This window comes from Anas platyrhynchos, chromosome 5 (assembly GCF_047663525.1).
Source record: "Anas platyrhynchos isolate ZD024472 breed Pekin duck chromosome 5, IASCAAS_PekinDuck_T2T, whole genome shotgun sequence".
NCBI classification, from domain to species: Eukaryota; Metazoa; Chordata; class Aves; order Anseriformes; family Anatidae; genus Anas; species Anas platyrhynchos.
Window position 1 is genome coordinate 10725258 of NC_092591.1, and position 21160 is coordinate 10746417.

Sequence of the window (21160 nt, forward strand, 5' to 3'; positions counted from 1 at the left end):
TTCACACTTGAGCTCCTAGAGAATATAGTAACTGTCATACAATCCTTAAGAGGAATACCTGCTGCCCAAGCAGAACAGTTCTTGGGAGCCTAAAGACAAGTGTTTACTGAATAGGATCATGCTGAGAACACACACAACATGATTTGGACAGTTCAGTTGACACTGATGATGAGAATAACGTAACTTCAACTGTACTGGACTTGTGTACATTACAGGAACGTTATGCCTATAGTTACTGACTTAAATTTTGCTTCTGATTTTGCTATGGACACTGATTCCTTTGTTTCTTTGCATTTAGAAGAGCAATACTTACCTCCGATGATTTCCTTCCTAGCAGTAAGTACGTAGCTGTGATTTCATCATACTTCATTTTACTAAGGGATTCTTGAATTTCTTCTTGAGAATATCCCATTCCTACCATAATATCTAAAAACAAATACATACTCTGTAAGTAACAAACACTTTGATGCTTAACACTGTCTGAGTGTTTAAGTTCAAGAGAAAGAATGGAACATGTAAAGAATGAAACTGTTAAGCATGAGAACAAAATCTTGATGAAACATCAATGTTAAAAGATTATTTACTTCTCCCAAATGGGAAACAAATACAGAGTGGTGGAAAAAAAATAAAAATAATAATTCTGAAAAATCCTCAATTACCTATTCTTTTCTGGTCCGAGATGTCTAGTTCTGGTTCAACAAAAGGTTTGAGCTCATCCTCCTCATGCCCTGCATTGATCCACCTGTCCTTCATAATTTGCTATAAAAAAAAAAAAGTTATTATAATATACTTATTAGCAAAGCAAATTGTGGAAAAAAGAACTCCCCCATCTATCAACAGCAATGCTTTTTCTCATTTGTCTTTTTCAGAATAGGTCCCAGTGCCTACTCTAGTTTTGCTTTGCTCCAGTGAGGTGAAAGAACCATGCACATCAAGGCAAGTTACTTTCCAATCAGCTGCACAAAGCTGAAACGTGAAAAGCCCAACAACACAGACCAGAAGCTGTGCTACATCTCTGACAAGTCTAGCTAGTAGGTTCATACCAAACTATGGAAGCATACGGAAGCCTGCATTATTTTCACCTTTCTTCTCCATGACAGTACAAAATGCAAACAGAAAGCATCTACAGCATAGCCTAGTACTGAATACTTCCAGATCACTTATGTTAAGTCCTGGTAGATCACCCATTAATGCAGGAATCCAAAAACTAGCTATCATGAAAAATTGCATGATGTACGCTGTGTAATGTCTCATTCATTTTGGAAGTAACTGTGGGGTTAGGTGCTTTGCAATCCCTGCAAATGAAACCTTAAAAAACAAAAGTCGTGCCATTTACTCAGTCCCCTTGGAACCCACTCCAAATAAACTATTCATGAACAACATGACAATAACAACTTATTGATCAGCTCAAAAAATCAAGTTTGCAAAACATAATGTCTAGCTCACTGAGGCAGTTTATTTGTGCCATTACCTCTAGAGTGCCTCTTTTCGTTGGGTTTAGCACCAGGAAACGTTTGAGGAGGTTTTCACAGTCTGTGGACATGTAGAAAGGAATCCTGTATTTTCCCCTTAGTACTCTTTCTCTAAGTTCCTTGGTAAAAGAGTAAGGAGTAGAGAGAGTAAGTTGTAAGCAGCACATAACTAAACCATGAGGTAAACAGGCCCCCTGAGGGCCAGCATTTTCTACACAGACTCACCTTTAAGTTTTGTCCATCAAAAGGAAGAGATCCACTCACAAGGGTATAAAGAATAACACCTAAACTCCAGACATCTACTTCAGGTCCATCATATTTCTTCCCTTGAAAAAGTTCTGGAGCAGCATATGGTGGGCTGCCACAAAAGGTGTCCAGTTTATTTCCAACTGTAAACTCATTGCTAAAACCAAAGTCAGCTATTTTAATGTTCATATCTGCATCTAGCAATAGATTTTCAGCCTGGAAGAGAAAGAATGGTTTGTAAAATGAATTTAAAACACTTTACTTAAAAAGCTACCGCCATTTTTTAGTCATTCTTAGGATGCAAAAAGCTGAAACATCTGTTAAAATTCTCTTCCTTGCAAGGTATTTTGATATGTCTGTCATTTGTATATTCTGTTTTAAAAAATGTCTGTACAATGGTTTCAGTCTATTGTAGCTGTTATGATAACGGAAAACTGTGTTATTACCATCCATTTTCTCCACAGAAATTCATCTTGAGATACTGTAACTTACATTTTTCATATATTAAGCTAAAAACAAGAACACTTACTATCCATACTTTACATGACATTCCTTCGGTAATACACACAATCTTTAAACGTTTCTCACTTTTTTTTTTTTTTGTTTTGAACAAGATGTGTGGCAACATTATTAATATAAAAGGCACAGTTTAAAGAAGGGATATACCACTTTGTAATATGGCTTCTTTGCAACTTGGCACAGTTTTCTCATCACAAATGATAACTCATTCTTTTCAAGACCAAAACTTGACACACCTCTATCAAAGTACTTAAAAAACAAAACAGAACAACAACAAAAAAACCCTCAGCTAATACTAACCTGCATCAGATTTAAATAGGATCTGAGGGTGGGACTATCTTTCAGAAATCATTACATTTCAATATTGAGAAGCCTTACAAAACCTTTTCCTTTTATTTTAAATGGTTCTATGCCTTAAACATTCATCAAAACTTGCTATAATACAAGAAAAAAATCCCCCCAAATAGCTTAATATATGCTACATTTTACAGATATAATAAAGATCCCACCCACAAGTACACAAACTGATTGACAGAGACACACACATCACACACTTTTCCCTACTCACCTTGAGATCTCTATGAACAATATGCTTTTGATGGCAATACTGCACTGCAGATACTATCTGGATAGAAAACAAGCCCAATTATATAAGTGACATCTCAAAGAAACAAAGTTTTAATTAAGAAGTTCAACATTTATTACTAAAGCTGACAGGTACTTACCAGGTCAGAGCTACAAACTACTACAATGACCAGCATATTTGGGAGAAAGCTGCTACATAACTTAGGTGCTTGTTATTCAATCTACTTGGTTTCTGCTACATTTGAAAGAGCATTTTGCTCTCTCCAGCGTGGCTAATTATAGACAGTAGAAGCAATGACTTTCAGAAAGGTTACTGAAGTATTTCCATTCCAATACTGTATACAGCTACAAAAGCTTTCCATTGAGACTGATGTTTTCCAGTCCTTGTGCAAAGGTGATTTTTTATGCCACAGCATGGCATGAAAAAGAGAAAAGGCTACTGAAGAAATTACTGGGGGAAAAGCTTCTTTGTTGAAATTTCACTTATGTGGTGAGACACGACTATGCATCTGACAGGAGGTCTACAGTGCATATGCTGTATTGTATTTGTATACTGCACAAGAGTAGCAATCACAAAGGAAAAAACTTCTATGTCTCTCACGTGTAACAGAATAATTTCTTCCATCATAATTTCCAACTATCTTTTTTTTTTTCTGCTTTATATAGCAAGCTATATAAGCTGCTTATGCAGTTGTCCTAGTGTATTGCTCTAGAGTTATGAGCATTACCAGGGAAGTTTGCACGTATAGAAAAGCTGGGTAAGGTCATATTGCTGTGCAATCACAAATGCTGTCGAATACATTTTATTGTCATGCACACGGAGTCAGAACTGAGGCAGATGTTACGACTTCTTAAAAGTAAGTGGAACTGCACAGAACAATAACTTACTGTGATAACTACACTTCGATATGCTTCTATTCTTTGTTCAAGATTAACATTTCTAGACCAGAAGGATGAGATGTCATTAACATCACAAAAAGTAACTCAGTATTGCAGCTTAGCACAGGAATCCTCCTGTCCCTGTAGGAAGCAATGCTTCTTCTTCAGTATTTAGAATAAGTGAAGGTAAGGTTCCTGGTAGGTCAAAGAACTGACCTACCAGTCACTTTGCATTTAAAACTTAATCAACCAACATTATCTTAATCTTTGTGCCCCTGCATTATTTAATCATGCATATGCACAAAGTGCCACCTTAGGAGCCAAGTATTCGATGACAAGTTGAAATATTTCTATTCCCTACAGTTTCATTCTGCTTCCACTTGTTCCTTTATGCACTGACTCCCTCTTTCAGACTCCCAGCTCAGCTTTTTACAGTTACTGAAATTGCCGAAGTTCTCCCATGCCACCACTTGTACCATCCTCGTGGTTTTCCTTCCTTTCCTCCCTGCTGAAATTACTCAGCTCCAGCCACCAGCCTGCTTTCCCAGGTGCTTCCAAGGCTGACAGCGTGACAAAGACCTCATGCTTTATTCAGGACTGCAGAGACACAGCACTAGCTGCTCGCTTCTGAACTGCTTTTACTTTGACTAACTAAGAGCAGAAAGTCTAGCAGATTATCAATCAGTTGTTTTCCCTGGGGATGCTTCTGAACTACTCTGCATTGCAAAAGGATAGCACAGAGACTGCAGAAATGAAGGGAAATAATGCAATATGTGTAAGAAAGATTAACAGCAGTCAAAACTGAAAGAAAAAAAAAACAGCATAAAGCATGGCTTCACTGAATTGAGTTCCTTGCCTTCCACCTTCCATCACTACTTCTGTTGACAGCCCCCTTGCTCCAACCTATGTGAGTGCGAGAAATTTGCTGACACTTGGGCAGGTGGGGAGAACAGGGGAAGACACAGAAGACTTCTACCTGTAACAATAGGAGCATTTAAAGACTTTCTTTTGGAGGGATTTCAAAAATTTGTATAATCACAGGATTTTAAGAACAAGATAGAACAAGTTACCTCTAAGTAGACAAACTATTCTTCCTAAGGATTAGCTGATAGAACAAAACAAGAAAAGGAGAGAAAAATGACCTCTCCAGGTCCCTTCCACAGTGCTACAATGAGCATTTATTTTCTTAACTGGAACATACAACAGTAAGATTTATTTTGTGGATTTTTTAAAATATAAATTTGAGACTTGTCCTAATACCTACCAATATTAAAAATTCTACAATCTGCTTCTACAGGAAAGAATTGAGAAGACTGAAGGAATCCAGATCTAATCTGCAGCAGTAAAGGAGGAGAGGGAAATAATACATGTTCATTTTCAATTTTTGTTGGTGGGAGAGCTCCCCTTCACCCCCCTGAGACTTGGCTCCCTATTTTTGCATTCACTCTCATCCAGATGGGCAGGCTTCCGTACGGAGTAAGGATGCTAAGGTTGAACCAGAACTGCGTGGAAGTCTTCTAGGGAAAGAAAAGCTAGGTGACATTAAGAATGCAAAACATTCTGGATTTGAATTTCTCATACACGGCTGCACAAAAGAAGACTGAAATGGAGAACTGCAGAGCATGGCTGTATTTTTAGTGTCCCTTGTCAAGCATGACTGGAATAATTTGATCACTGTCTTTTACAGGGCTTTTTTCCCCTGCTAAAAGCCCTGAATATGCATAACAGAATGGACAAAAAATTATATATATATTTTTAAATAAATGAAGATGGGAGAATTAGCAAATTCATCACTGCCTGATAGAGAGGGAGATGCTAAAATGCCTCCTCAGATAAAACACAGATGTTTTATGCAGAAATCACATCTACTGAAGGAAGAAACAGGATCTGAAAATATAATAATATCACCTATTGTAAGTACTAAGCTCAATAGCACAGCACAACTCTTTCTGCAGCTTAAAAAGGCCCCTGCCTGTTAAACTAGCTAGTGAATTTCTTTAAAAAAAATCCCTATTATGTCCTAGTCTAACATAAGAACAGCTGCATTGAATCAGATAAAAGTTCTATACAGTGTTATCCCTCCAGCAATAGCTAAAAGCTACACGAAGCTATTGTGAGACTACAGCAAAGTGAATAGTTTCATGACCCATAAACCTAGTAAGAACTAGGTTTGATCTGTCCCTCAGAGTCCTGGTGTTGAATAAATGTCAAGCTCTGATCAAAGTTTTCTGACTTCTGTCCCACACGCATGCTCATTTCTCTAGCAAACTATGATGAGCTTACACTATAGCTTCTCTCCTTGGGAAAAAAAGAGAATCCTAGTAATAACCCAGACTCTCAAGCTTTTGATGCTGTCAAGAACCTCCTATCTTTGAAATCAAGATCCTCTAAAATTGGATAAATTTAGTAACCAGCAAGTCAGCTATTCATGAAGGATAGGTAGCTAATTCCTCCAGGTTTCTGAAAGGAAACAAGACTTATAAAAAGAAACAAAACATATTTCAGTAGACTGAAGAGCAGCCGTCTATGTATCTTTATGAACAGCGTTTATCCTACTGAAGTACAGAAATAAAGCAGGGAATCTGTAGTAAAACATTTGATGGGTCAAACACACAGGTTAGCAGTTAACTATCTTTTAAATTCTTTTCCTTCGTGTTTGTTTTTGAAAAAGGTTATTTATTTTAAAGCTACATATATCCTGTATTACACATATTATTCCATAAAATGAAGTGCTAAGTGTACTTGTAAAATAAGCCTGACATGTTTCTACAAGTTTTCACGTAAAGGCAAGTTGAATCCTTAGACAAAAAAGGCAATTGTTGAACAAATGTGCAGTGGAATTACTACAAGATCTTTTTCCATGCAGCTCCTAATAAAAGAAAGGTAGCACAGACAGCAAAGTACCATACCAGTGGTACTTTTCAACATTCACGGGAGAGAGAGCAGCAAATCCTCTCAAACTATTCTTAAGTATTCCAGGTGACATTACAAAAAGAAAGGTTATGGTCTGGGATTTAGAAAAAGACAGCTAAAGTGGAAATGACTGCTTTAAAACCCAGTACAATTGATCACATCTATTCCAACACACAGCACAGAAGCACGTAAGAAATTCTTAATCACAAAGGAAAGCACTCTAGAGTTGACAGAACATAAGATATAAAGAGACATAAGATTTTATTAAACAAGAAAAAAATGTTCCTTACTCTGAAGCTGTATATTACTCTAGTACACACAAATCACTCCTTCTGGGAATATAAAGTCTGCAGCTGCTTTTTCTGGGGGCTTGTTTTTTATTTTCATGATTATTTTTGCAAAAGATTAAAGAACATATGTACAAGATTTAAAATGATGAGAGAAAAAGAAACAAGGTTTTTATAGAAATGAGTTTGTTGCATCCTTATTTTGGATTAAATGAGTTTCTATTTTTCTCCTTATTTTAACTGCTACTTTTGAGTTTATTATTATATTGCAAATCTTACTACCACAAGTTATGACAGCTTCCTAGTTCCCACATATTATTTGTCTTGGTCACACTATCCACTCCAGAGAATTGTAAAATTTTCTTTATATGGCATTTTGTGAAAGTAATTAATTTCCTGGAAGGTTCATATTTAATATCAAATTACTTCTATTTTTGTATGGCTGCACTTTAAGATGTGAAACTACCATAGCTTTTCCCTCCAGCAGTGAAACTGCCATGTCATTGCCACAATTTGAAAACCCCCACATATAGTTAACGCAAACCCTCTTGCCCATATTCATTATTTTAAAGTGTCATGAAACAGAAGCATAATTTTAATGTTGTGAGAAAAAATATTTAAATTATCCAATGGGACAGAAATAACATAAGCATTCACAAGTTTCAGCACATGAGCAGAAACCAAAGTATATCAGACCAAATAGATCTATCTGCAAATGAAACTTCAAATGCTGCAAGAGCAGAGACTTGGATTTTTAACTAGTTATGCCAAATTATGTGCATACGTTCAATACTGCTTTGACTGTAGCATAGAAATGCTTTTTACAGATCAATGATATTCAACATTTTTGCAAGTCCAGTTTATCCATCATAAAGAAAACAAGAAAGCCTAGATTACTTTTTTTTAATTATTATTATTTTTTAGAACAGCTGTTAAATTGCATCTCTTTGTGCAAGTGCATGGTTGTAAACGGGTGTCTCTACCAGGCACTGCCTGTGTTTGCTGCTGACCTGGTTTGTAGCACGTTACACTTGAACAACTTCCAAAAGGTTACAGACAAGCTGAACGTAGAATATGTGAAATCAACCCAGAGGAAATTAATTTTGGAACAGAATCCATGTCCAAATCAAGCAGTCATTGTGTTCTGGCACTCCTGGACACCCTGGCACAAACACTAAGGAAGCTAGCACTGCTGACTGGACTACTAACCCCTTCAAAGCACGACTGGAACCAAGTTTCTTCTTACTCAGTGCTACAAGTCCACACACCATGCTGAGTAAAACACACAGGACAGCTGTTTTACCCATTTCACCACTAAAAATGGGTGTGGGGGGGCAGGAAGCTGATGTATAGGGATGTTATACATACCTGTCTAAATTTAGCTCTAGCCTCCTTTTCCTTCATTCTTCCATGTGCAACCAGATAGTCAAACACCTCCCCTACAAGTCAATAATGAGACAGGTTAATGCCAGTGTCAGGATATAGAGGTTCCTCTCGAGCAGTTACCCACAGCAACTTCACTGCATGGTTATGCTACAAGTTGATCTCAGGTTTAACATTACAAGTTAGCTCAAGAGAACAAGGCGTAAATGATGTGAATACAAACAATTTACTACAACGTTCTCTCTTACACAAGAAAACAATAAGGCTTAATGAAAGACTGGATACAGACAGAAACATTTCCTTCCAGTTGTTTAGGACAAAAACTGAGCAGCAATACTTCTGTTTTGTAAATAAAGATGACCTGTACCCCTTCACAGACTTTCTCACATGAGTATCTTTTGCACCACAAAAATTAGCCTCATACATGAAAGCATCTGATGATATCTGTCATATTGTTATATCAGCACCAGAATTTTTCTTTGTACGTGTGTATACAGGAGTTCTAACCAACACAGAAATCTTAGTTCTAACCTAAGCTTGGAAGAGGTATCTGCAATGAAGTTCTCAATAATGAGGCCAGTAGGACACTGAGATAATCCATCCCACAAGCATCAGATAGGTAAGACACACAAGAGAAACACCACTTCTGAACAAGCCCTATGGTGTATGGTTCAGACATCTAAAGGAGAATAAAGTAGTACTAAAGAGCTGTGTTTTTTTGATGTTTTGTTTTTTGTTTGCTTTTAAATAATAATAAAAAAATGTAAGAGTCTTACAGCAGGAAAATCAACAACTGAGCTATCTGAGAGAGCGTCAGGATTTTCTACAAAATAGTCTTGCTCTCCTCTGTAGCACATTTAATACCCAAGTCAGAAAATTCTCTCAGGTGTATTTCACAGCTGTTTCTTGAGAAAATTTGAAGGGGCAAAGCTGAACACGCCTTTATAATTCAGGGGAAAACGATACCAGAGAAAGAAATATAGGCAACTTAGGCAAATGTTGCAGTTGTAGGAATACAGTCTCTCATCCTCCAACCACATAATTTATACAGTTCACGTGTGACCAGTATCTCAAGGAGGAAATAAGGAAAACAATCCCTGTCACTCAGGTCACTGGCCATGCCTGTCTTGCACAACACTGCACATGCACAGGGCATTGCTCACAGCCCTTCAGACCTGCACGCATTTCTCCATTATTCTAAGATCTTTAGAGCGCTGTTGGCCCTTCTACCTTGTGGAGGCCAATCACTAGATGGCAACAAGACTTCACTTTTAAGTCTAGCACCAACAAACTGCACGGAGACGCCTTCACAAACATGCACTAGCCAATATCCTAACAGCGTTTTACCAGCCTTGGTTCTGGTTAGACAAAGCTTGGTGGAGCATTTAGGGACCTGCTAGAAGACAACTGAGGCAGTTAGAGGATCTTTACCTGATTTAAGAATTAACTTCACACAATCTAGCAGAGTTAGAATTCAATGCTGAAACTGTCAACAAGAAAAAACTGTATTTCCCTCCCACAACTGAAGAAAATCCTCAACTATTGGCGATTCCCAGATGCTGATGCTGAAGAGTCACACTGACAAACAGTGGGCTATTAGGTTTTAGCCAGCAAGGAGTAACTTAATCCCCAATATCTTAATTCTAGTTTCAGCAGAGCTATCTGACACTGCATGATGCAGTCTTTTTTTCTTCCTCCTCTGCAATCAGGAATAAATGTTAAAGTTCCTCCACAACGTCCCTCCTGAAATGGACATAAGGCTAAGCCTAATAACTCTTGACAGTAGAAGGTCTGTGATTATGGTATGTCAAATGTCATCAACTTTAAAAAAACAGAAGTTTCAGTACTCATGCTTTTGAAAGCAACAGTTAAAAATATAAAAGTGTTTCTCTTTTTATTTTATTTTTTTAACCAAGCATCTTATATAAGACAAGACAGCAGTCCTAGGGAGCTTAATACAAAAAAATTTGAAAGGTTGACATTTATTATTATAGATAGAACCAATCAAAGGCTGAACAAAGATTCCAGTTAAAATTTAAGTTGTAAAAGCAAAACAAATGTTATTAAATTGCAGTAAGTTTGGAATGAAGTTTTACAAGTTATAATTAAGGAGCCTGAATGAGTAACTTGAGAATATTAAAGACGTTGCTTAAAAAATTTACCCTACCACAATATTAATATTTGATAAACAGGAAGGTAAAACTTCAAGGGAAAAAAAAAAGTGCTTTCTGCCACTTGGCAATTTATTTACATTTGTCATCACAGCAGAGAGGTACTTACCCCCACTCGCATATTCCATTATTAAATAGAGAGTTTTTTCAGTTTCAATGACTTCAAATAACTTCACTGGAAGAGAAAGCAACTTATTAATCAGTTAGCTAGTTGCAGAAGTATTAACTCTATAAGGAATTCTGTTAGGAAAAAAACCCCACAATTTTCTTGATTCTTGACAGTACTAGATTATTACTCTAAACTAGCTTTTTCTGTCCTAAATGGAAAATACAATAGCATATTTTCTCAACTCATAAAATACAATCATTTGATGTGATTATATGGGAAAAGCAACTAGATTAAACAAAATTTCCATAAATTTGAGTGTCAGTAATGGCCATTTTTACACACTGTACTGGCATACATGGCGACAAATAAGTTATCAGTCAGTTCGCTGACAGTACCCTAACAATAGTACATTGTTTAAACTTCACAATCCAGATCAATTTCTTGACCATTTCTTGTTTTGATACAAAACTCTTTTAATGAGAGCCTGAATCCAATAAAAAAAAAATCAGCATTATGATAACTCTGCTCCTTTTGAGCAATCGGCTATGAAATAACTATTTTGTGGAGAGGGCCCAAATTTTTGTTGTTGTTGTTTTTAAACACACTGCTATGACAAGGAATTTCTTACTGCTATTTTACAGTAAATTACCCCCCTATTTTAAGATTATTTTACAATTATCATATAACATTTTTAATGGTGGAAAAAAGAGGCAACATTTCACTGGATTTGAATATAACGAGAAATAAAAAGGTACCTATATTTGGATGATTTAAGATCTTCATTATTCTTACTTCTCTAAAGAGCTGAAATAAACATAAAACATGAAATAAGTTAACAAAAATAATAGGTAATACTCTTTCTTTGTAAAGCCTGATCATTTTGATGTACTTGCTTAATTTTAAACATAAAGGGCAAACTTTATTAGTGTTTCAAGGAAGTTCATAACACAACTTATTGGAGAGAACAGTTAACTTCTTTTAAGCCTCCCCTCAAAACCCTGCCAACACCCACAGAAGTGCTGCAGATAGCTCAGGAGACAAGTGTTCTCAGCTCTGTGGTTCTCACACTTTTGGGGCCAAAAGACCACTATGAGCCCAAGCAGCTTCTTGATGGCCACTGTACATCACATCTCATATACTCTTTCACATCTTCATAGAAAATCCTGGGTTCAAAGTTTTATGAACCCCCCTCCAGAGCATTGTTTGAAGACCACCATGCTGTGTTAGTGGTATGGGCTCCTCAGTACTGCGTCAGAGCCTAGCCTTCCACAGGACACCACCAAAATCCTCTCCTACGTGACAGGAACTGAGAGGTGAAAAATCAGATGCTTATATCGCACAAAAAATGTGTCATTCAACTAAACCAGCAACAAACAAGTTTTAAGCACAGATGGTCAGGCAAGATTACTACTTGGGCCTTCAGAAGCATTCCTTCGAGACGACTGAGGCACAAAAACATCTAGCTCTGGATTTGTCACCACAGCTTCAACAACTTTCATTGCCAGACACCTAGCCTCCAAGACTGCTGATGCAGTACACTGAACGTTAGCCAAAATTAACGGGGCAAAACACAGCCTTTTCCTGAGCAAACAATCCCCAGCAGACACACCACTGCTTGAGGGTACAATCTCAAAGGGATCAGCCACCCTCTTCACCATCCACCTTCCTACACAACAGGCCTGTATACTTCTACTGAAACACCTTGAAGTGCAAATACTGTTGTGTTCAGGTTCCCTTATCTTCCTACAGCCACTCTTTACCAAAAAAAAGGAACTTCTGAGGTAGCACTTCTGAGCTATATAGTGTGTGACTGTTCTCCCTCTATAGCTTCCCCCCATGAGAGCCTAAGCCTCCAGATGGCTGACATTCTTAAGCCTTGATTATTTTCTAACAGCATGCTTCCAAACGAGGGAGTAATCAAGCGGTTTTATTATAAACCTAACACCAACATCTACAGGAATACCAGTAACGTAACAGGTCGTACTGAACATAATGTAAAGAGACTGAAGCAGAAAGAAAGTACACGGCTCCACAGGAGAGCAGACAAGGGAAAAAAGAAAGGGATTTTGTAAAGTAAGAGATAACAGCACTGTTATTAACAGTAGGAAAGCAAAAGGTGCTGTTAAGATTCTCCTTAGGTCAGATTTCACACAAAGTGAGGACATTTAATGGCTACATTTATTAATAATGACTCTGAAAAACTGAAGGTGTAGTTACTCAAAATAAAAAAAAGTAAAACACAGGAAACAAAAGAGAAACAAAACCAACAAAACAGAACCATTCCACTTTTCTGCCTTTTAATAAAACAAGCTGCAGAAAAATATAAAATCACAATATGGAGACCATTTCCAACAGTTCTTTGCTTTCCAATGCTTCTGTGAGGCTACCATTTGGATAACAACTCATTAAAATGCCTCAAAGGCTTTCTCCCCTATGCCACAGCCACAGCTGTGAAAGGCACAGTACCTGAACACAGAATAAAACTAAACAGTTTTTAAATAGTTTTAATTACAGTATATTCATTATCTAGATCTATGCCTGACACTTTTCTAGATGATAAACTGCCTAAACGCAATCAAGACTGATTGATCAATTAAATTTTTGGCCATGGAAGACAGTTTCACAAGCTGTGGGCATGTTTTCTTTTCCCCCCTAAGATAAGTAAATTGCCTTTTTTATTTTATTACATTGTTTCTGGAGCTTTTTTCATATGTAGTTCAATGAGGTAGAGCACTTAACCACAGCTCTCTAAACACAAGACATTTAAATGCAGTTGAATCTATTTTTTTCTTTTTTTTTTTTTCTTCCAGTTCAGATGGAATAGCCTGTAATAAATATACTCTGAATACTTCATATTTTTTATTGCAGCCTGTATAACTAAAAGCCTCCAGTCAGCCTGTTTTGAAGACAGCTTGCAGAATTTGCTCACGACTGACTGTCAATTTCCTCTGGACTCCCTTCTGACCCCCAGATCAAGGTCTGTTGGGTCAGACTGATCAAGTGCAACCCCAGTGCTGCACAGATGCAGTCCTTGCCTGTTGTTCAGCTGTCAGCCCATTTATCACCACCTCACCTACCTACCAAGGTATGTTCAGGGGATTACAAATGGCAGTATCAGCAATAACCAAAATCATAATTAGTCCCACCAAACAAGAACAAACAAATGAAGGCAATACAGAATAAGACAATAAAGATGAGGCCAAAATTCATGGTATCATCATGTAAACAAATACACTCATTAATCTAATCTTTTTATAGAGAACGCTGACTTGGCTGGAGCCAGCTACTTCCTCCGCTGCAGTGTGCAGTTTGATGGGCTAATGTGATAAAGGCAGGCTCATATCACATTTTGTGCTGTTGTAAATATATCATTGTTCCACAGGACTACTCTGCCTTACTAACCCAGATGAAGCCCATCAAAAAGTGGTGTCTACATATGAGCTATTTGCAGTTGCTGACTAGAAACAAGCTCTTTAAAAATAGTTATTTTTGTCTTAGGGGAAGTTCAAAATAGAAATACTTGAGAATAGGATACAAACTCCACCAAATGTTTTATCATAATTTTAGTTATATAAATGCACTTCAGATTGTGTTCTGTAGACAGTTTAAATGTTATATTTGGCATTTTGACACAGACAGCAACTTCAGCAGGGACATCTGCAAATGTCTAGCATTGTATTATATTCTATTTCTGATAGAGGAATAGAACGTAAAACATGATACAACTTTCACATATTACACTGAAAGGTTTTCTACATTTAATTCCCCCAAAACGCTATTTGCATCGACCTCCAATAAATGAAGCATTAATTATTGCCATACTTTTTAAAGCCCCCAGCACAGTTCATTATAGATAGCAAGGTCTGGCAAAAGCCCACACATCTGAGGTTTTCTGACACAGCAACGCAGATGAACGTGTAACATCATAACACGCAACATAAGGTTCTCTACTCAGAAAATAATTCTCTAGGTTTCAGGAACTTGTCATAATGTGACCATAGAGGCAGACTATCAACTGTAAACAGTGCTTATCAGTTTAATTTCTAATACAGAGATTGAAAACTACTCCCAACTTGTTGAATAGCTCATTTTCCGTCAACAGGAGCTCTGCAAATGTTTCTAGGGAAAGACAAACATCCTAAGTCTGCCAAACAAACGTCTCTCAGCTTTGTTGTGGTCTCGTCCTTTGACTGCAAGTCGTGTTAGATACAGGGAAAGAATTTAATACTGCCAGTGGACAAACAGAGCAAAAAGAAAAGTAGCAATGGAAACACAGACACATACTGAGGAATAATCTTGAACCAATTTTACTTGAACTTTATTATGCTGATACATCTAAAACAACATGGATTGGGGAAATAGAGAACCAGCTTTCAAGCCAACCCTTTGAATAAGCTGAAAGACAGATTACAAAGTGTTCCTGCATTAGCTATTGCAAGAGTTTCAGTAACAAAGGATTTCAAAAAACACTGAAGAAAAGTTTGCTAAAAAGCAAGTCAGTACGCTAGTCAGATGCAGAGCACATTTCCTGGCCTCCTTCCCCTCAAAGCAGGGAGGCTTTTCACAAGATGTTCTCCCAAGCCAGTTCAAGCTTTAACTGTGTATTAGGCTCCTCCTGATAACTGCTCACCGAAACAGGCCCTATATATAGTTAGCAGCCTCAATCAGGAAGCCTTTACACAATGCATGTTTGTACCAAGTAACACACAACTTGAAAACACACAAAATATGTGCTATAAACAAAAAAAGTCTGTGTCTTTTAAATTTTCATACCTTCTTTGCACTTTTTAAAAACAGATTGATCAGAAGTCAGGAAGAACATGGTTCATATTCAGATTTGTAGCTAAGAACTCTAAAAAAGATTTCACAAAAAGGTCCAAACAAGTGGCAAAACATCTGCACATAATGAACAAAAAAATCTGGCTGAGGAGCCAAGTTCTAAAAAAGGAAAATGAAAAGTTATTTAGTGCTATTACATGGGCTTAGGAAAAAAAAAATCTTGCGTATAATGGCATTGCTGATTCAAAAGAAAAAAAAACAAACAATTTTTTTTTTGTCTAGAAGGAAGTGAGCTACTGTAGCATCAACACTCATTTCGAGCGAGACCGATACTCACTGTGATTGGTACAAAGTGCATTTTGGGAGAATAATGATTATGACTAACACTAGCATGGGAAAAAAGCCCCGAGAATTCTCTTTTCTTTTAAGGCAGGAAAGTAACACTTAGTTTCCTCTTTGCTAAGCAAAAGCAGCAGAGCTGTAACAAGCTCCTAAAACTAGAGTAGCTGCATGTGGCTACCACTGACTTCCCCAGCAGCACAGAGCCCCTCTGAAGAACCGCACTCTGAAAACATCCATCAAAGCTGCAGCCACCCGCAGCTCACAGCACAGTACTGCTGCAGAGAGCGCGGCACCCCTTAGCAAGGGTAACTCCCCTCTGGCAGCTGGAGTATCGTTGTGGAAGACACAGGACAGAAATCAGGATCAGAAACCTTAATCACCACTCGTTTCGCCACCTGAGGATGAGTAGGGTATGCAGACACTCTACACCACACCCTCTTCTCGGCACTGCCCTTCCCTCCCCACCATACCTCGCATATTTCATCACTCCCTGCAGAAGCCCTGATGAGAAGCACTTCATCTCAGCTTGCCCTGACTCCACAGGTCATGCGTGCAGCTTGCTTCAAATGTGCTGAGACTACAGCAGTGCTAAGAGCACTGGGGGGAAGCGGGCAAGCTCTTTCAAAAAAAAGCCCTGATGAAGCAAAATCGATAAGTAATGCATTGTGTATGTACTGTTTACCATAAGCAGGTGCTTAAAATTAAGAAAATGACTTTCCACTTCTGAATCAAGAACACTGAGATATCTTGCAAAACCTTTTTAAGTGCTTATATAGCCAGTGAGCTTAGAGAAGTGAACATGTTAGCAATCCCTCCCCAACTCTGATTGGATTTCTACCCCACTACTTTGTCCTATTCTTCCAGACTCCCATTTAAAGAACCTAATGGCAGAAAACACTGACTTAAAAATCACACCTTACAATCTAATTTTATTAACTGTAAATAAAAATGAAACAACAACAGAGAGGGAAATGAGAGTGGAGACCGAAGAGGCTGAAACCAGGAACCAAAGGGTCAACAAGCACACTTCCAGCCAGTGCCGACTGGTGAAAGGTTGGCTTTGTACCTGACTATTAGCTCAAGCTAGCGGCATTAAGACACAGTCTCCAGATAACAATATTTGAAGGAGTAAGATTTTTTTTTTCCCTCTCAAAACACATCTTCTCTACTTTTCTCTGACCATTTTCTTCCATGCTCAGTGACCCCTCCCCTTACCACCACAGCTCTTCTTTTCCAAATGCACCCCGAAGTTAATAGAACTTTTTAGGTACTCCAATTTGCACAGATCTGCTGCACAAACCCACTGTATGTAAATCATCATATGACCTCGTTTGTATTTAATTTCTTCTCCGCTTAGCCAGAAATTAATAATAATGTCAAGAATTAAACTGAAAAAATTTGAGAAAACTGCAACCATATTATCTACTTTTATGTAGCCTACAGGGGCAGTAGAAGGCAATGATGTTGCTTCTTGCTAAAATGATGGTGGCTTTCTTCTGTAGGCTGTTCTTTGCCTCTCAACCAAACCATACAATGCAAGGACCTGTGTATTTTTCCAATTTACTTTTGCACCATTAATTTTGATAAAACCATCTATTCACGCAATCTTTTCAGTATTTGCATAAAACCCGAATGTGTATGTTCTCCAGTTTACTCTGGTTATGCAATTTAATATTGTTTGCAGTTAAGTTCTGGGTATTCTCTCGTTCAAACAGAAATATTGCAAGGAGCTTTATTTTTTATTTTATTTTTTTAATCAAAGTACTTAAAAGTAAATAAAAAGACTGACTGCAGCACTTAAAAGGACAGAGTTAGAAAAGTCCTAGGTAAAAGTGACATTTAAATGTACTTCCTGCAGGCACTCCAAAGCAGATTGGCTTGCCTGATGAAAGAGTAGGATTTATCACTACTTACTAAAATAGATAAGGCGATACAACTGTAACGGCACATAAAACATTTGAGACTAGAAGGAAGAAACCAGAATAGCCGTGCTTCAAGTTATTCCATAAAACTGTAACACCATTTCTGCTGAAAATTATGTGAAAGCCATAGACACTGCTTGGCCTTCAGTCCAGAGGCAGTTTTCAAGGCCAGCTTAAGAGGACAGAACATACGCTTTTAGTTTTTAAGCTCAACAAAATGACCAATATGAAGGAGACACGGAGGCATGACACCAAACCACGAACATCCTCGCTACAGTTACACTACGTTTGTGGGAAAGGAAGCCGCTAACACCGCTGTTTTCTCTTTACAGCTCTGTATGAGGTCATCTATAAAACAGTACGTGCATCTAGAACAACTGCAAAGTCGTCAAAAATATCTGGTAAAAATGCAATTATTAAATACAGTAGTCAGATGTGTGAAAGTTGTGCAGTGTTTCAGATTCTACAGCATAGGCATTCACCTCAATGGGAGAAGGTGGTAAAAGGAAACGAGTTATAATACCAGTTGAAAAATTAAATGGAAAAACCTACCTTTTGTAGACTAGTTGGATTCAGCTGTGTTTTGTCAATTATTTTTATGGCAACCTAAAGAAAGAATTCATAATCAGTATTTTCCATATGAATAACTGTAGCATTACAACAAAATGGACAAATCCAGTAACAAATGGAAAGCATGAGAATTACACAAATACACTCAAGGTTCTTCAGAAAATTATGTACCTGTATTCGGTTTTAAGCTGAAAGCATTTGGAATTAATGACTAAAGTATAATTTATTTCTATTTCAACAAATTACAAAGGAGAGTGGAAAAAAATGGCATTTTGAGACAATTAAGACAAGGGAAGCTCACTTAGTCTTGCTTCACAATAAAATCATCACATATTACAGTGGAAATTCCAATACCAGACAGAGCAGGGTGCCCACAGATGATATTTACACAGTATAATTACACTTCAGATTACACAGTACTAACTGCACACTGGCAGTTTATGAAGATGCTTCTAAAAGCAAGGACTTCAGAGCAAATTGAAAGTAATGCAACATAAATTTTTGCAAGAACTAAGTTCACCTTTTGAAATTCACTGAATATTTATATCAGTTTGCTTCCTGGTGGGTATGAAAGGAAATATCACTTTTGTGTCATCAAAAATCCATTGGTTGTACTGCAACAATTTGTGAAGTTTGTTCCTTTCCTGATTCTCACCTTCTTGGTAAATCACAGAAATGCTAAGGAACAGAATGAAAATTTCACAAAATAATCAAAAGAAATTCAGTACCATGGTAACTAGTCAGAGCCTGAAGATTTGAGACAATGAATAGGCAGAGATGAGCCCCAGTGCAGTGTAATTTGGATACAGGCTGAGTTAAAACAGGAAGAAGGAATCTTTCTAGAATTACTTGCCAATTGGTATTTTTCCTTTCTAAATTAGAGGCTAAACATACCAGAAGAAACTCTGCAGAAGCCAAGGAGATGGTGCCTCTCAAAAAGGCAAGATGCTGCAACTCCACTGATTATCATACTTCACTGGTACAAAGAAAGGGCTCTCAATGCCCCATGAATTTTTGGCTCAAAGAGCAGACACTGCTCCTTCCTATGCCACAGCTCCCATTTTGCTGCATCGCTTTGTGCCATCTTTACCATTTCATTACTGCGGGCTTGGTAGCATATGGAATATAGAAAAATCTTACACCAAAACAAATTTATTTCCCTAAGTTCAAGTGCAAAACACATGGATGGGCCCTCATGACAGAAAGGGTAAGAAATGAAGTGCTCAGTGCCTGGGTGTGTCACAGATTTACATGACAGATATATATATATCTATGTGCTGTTGTTTTTTTTTCTTCTGAAACTGAAATTCAAGATTCAGTTTCAGCCCTCTAGATTCAAGATATGGTAAAATATTACCAAGAAACTATTTAAGAATACTTTTGCTTTAGAGAATATTTTGTCCTAAGGTATGTTACTGAAATTACAGATGACTATTTCCCAAGGCAAAATTCCATTACAAAATCTTGAGAAATCCCTTCAAAAATACAAACAGAAGACATACACATTAAGCAACAGGTATTTTTATATTAGCAGCTGTACACGAAACCAAGAAAGATTTTTATCTCTACCTTTATGCCTGCTGAACTGTTCTTATGCAGGTTACCAGTTATTTACTTTCTGCAGTTTCTCAGATTCAGCCTCGATGTAGCCCACTGCCTTTTCCAACAGCAGATGATGGTATTTGATAGGCATCTGGTGTCCCAAGACTACCTATGCCGTGGAACATGGCTGTTTGCTGAAGTGCACGTCACTCAAAAGTTGTATTTGTGTTCCAAGCTCTACTATTCTCATCAGCCTTTGTACGATTTAAGCTTGTTTCAACCCCCAGAGTCTCAGGGCACTTGGTTTCAGAGACACTCCTCACCTCTCGCTCTGTGCGTCAGTGCCGGATGAACCGAGAGCTCCCTGACACTGGCAAACAAATTCAGCCCTGGAGATACAGGGAAGGAACACACCTCAATTTTCTGAAAGGTAGATACACAGGACTGGTCAGTCCACTAATTATAGCCTTAAAGGCAGGGTGAATTCAGAGAACTCCTATCCACTCGAACACTGGGTAGTCCAATGTGTTAACACGGACTTGGAGAGCTCGAACTGCTCAGCAGAACGGGACAATTTCAGGCCCCTTGATAAGGCCTCCAAACCACAAACAAAGGGAGGCTGCCCTCAAGAATATTCCCGATGAGCTTGAGAAAGAAAATCCTGTTTTACTCAGCACAGTTAGTGAAGCATCAAATTGCCTTCTAAAGCAGAGACTTTGCTCTCTTTACACAAAGCAAATTTGGAACGATTTCAAGCATTGTGTGCAGCGGCCAATGTTGGAGGAATGAAAGTCCACCTACACCATTACATTGTTGCAGGAGCCATAATATTCTGCGAGAGATTATTAGCAGAATTAAAACTGACTTTGCTTTCGCCATTGATGATAATGTGACTTGAAAAATTCCTCCTACGTTAGTTAAAGTGGTCAGAAAAAGCTGAGACACTGAGCAAATCGACCAAACTGCTACCATTCAGATTATTTTCTCCCTCTTAAATTTCACAGTTTTTCCAAGGGAAGACAAAAAAAAAAAAAAAAAAAAGATGACAATGGATTCCTTGGAGTCAGGCTTGGGTCCTGGAAGAATTTTGTCTTAGCAGAAAACTTTCACCTCCTGGCAATTAACTCAATACTGCCTTCGCTGCACAGAGGCGTCCATATGTTTCTGGCTGCAATTCCAACCACCTTGGAAACAGCAAAAGGTAGTTTTATCTTTTAGATTAATTTTGGCAAGTATGGAAAATTTGTCAGAGGAAATAACCCCAGATAAGTTACAACAGAAAAGACATGGCTTAAAGTCAAAGAATTAACAAAAGCAGATTTACAATGAAGATTCTTGATTTTAAAAGGGCAGACAGACTACAAATAATACCCTCCTTGACAAAGGATCTCAAAGGAGTGTATTTCCAGACCCCAGCTCTGAAGCAGGGAAGCCAACCCTC

At 37.8% G+C, this 21160-nt stretch overlaps 1 protein-coding gene across 14 annotated transcripts in view; it reads right to left on the reverse strand.

Annotated features, from left to right (window-relative positions):
• MARK3 (microtubule affinity regulating kinase 3) overlaps nt 1-21160 on the reverse strand; it is a 61909-nt gene that overhangs the window by 23746 nt on the left and 17003 nt on the right. For all 14 annotated transcript variants that reach the window (XM_038179241.2, XM_038179240.2, XM_038179245.2 and 11 more), the window contains 9 exons: nt 18160-18213; nt 11320-11368; nt 10565-10630; nt 8270-8340; nt 2806-2862; nt 1698-1934; nt 1472-1591; nt 660-759; nt 314-426 (listed from right to left, as the gene is read on the reverse strand). In XM_038179241.2, coding sequence (XP_038035169.1) covers nt 314-426; nt 660-759; nt 1472-1591; nt 1698-1934; nt 2806-2862; nt 8270-8340; nt 10565-10630; nt 11320-11368; nt 18160-18213 — 867 coding nt within the window. The remainder of the gene's footprint in view (nt 1-313; nt 427-659; nt 760-1471; nt 1592-1697; nt 1935-2805; nt 2863-8269; nt 8341-10564; nt 10631-11319; nt 11369-18159; nt 18214-21160) is intronic.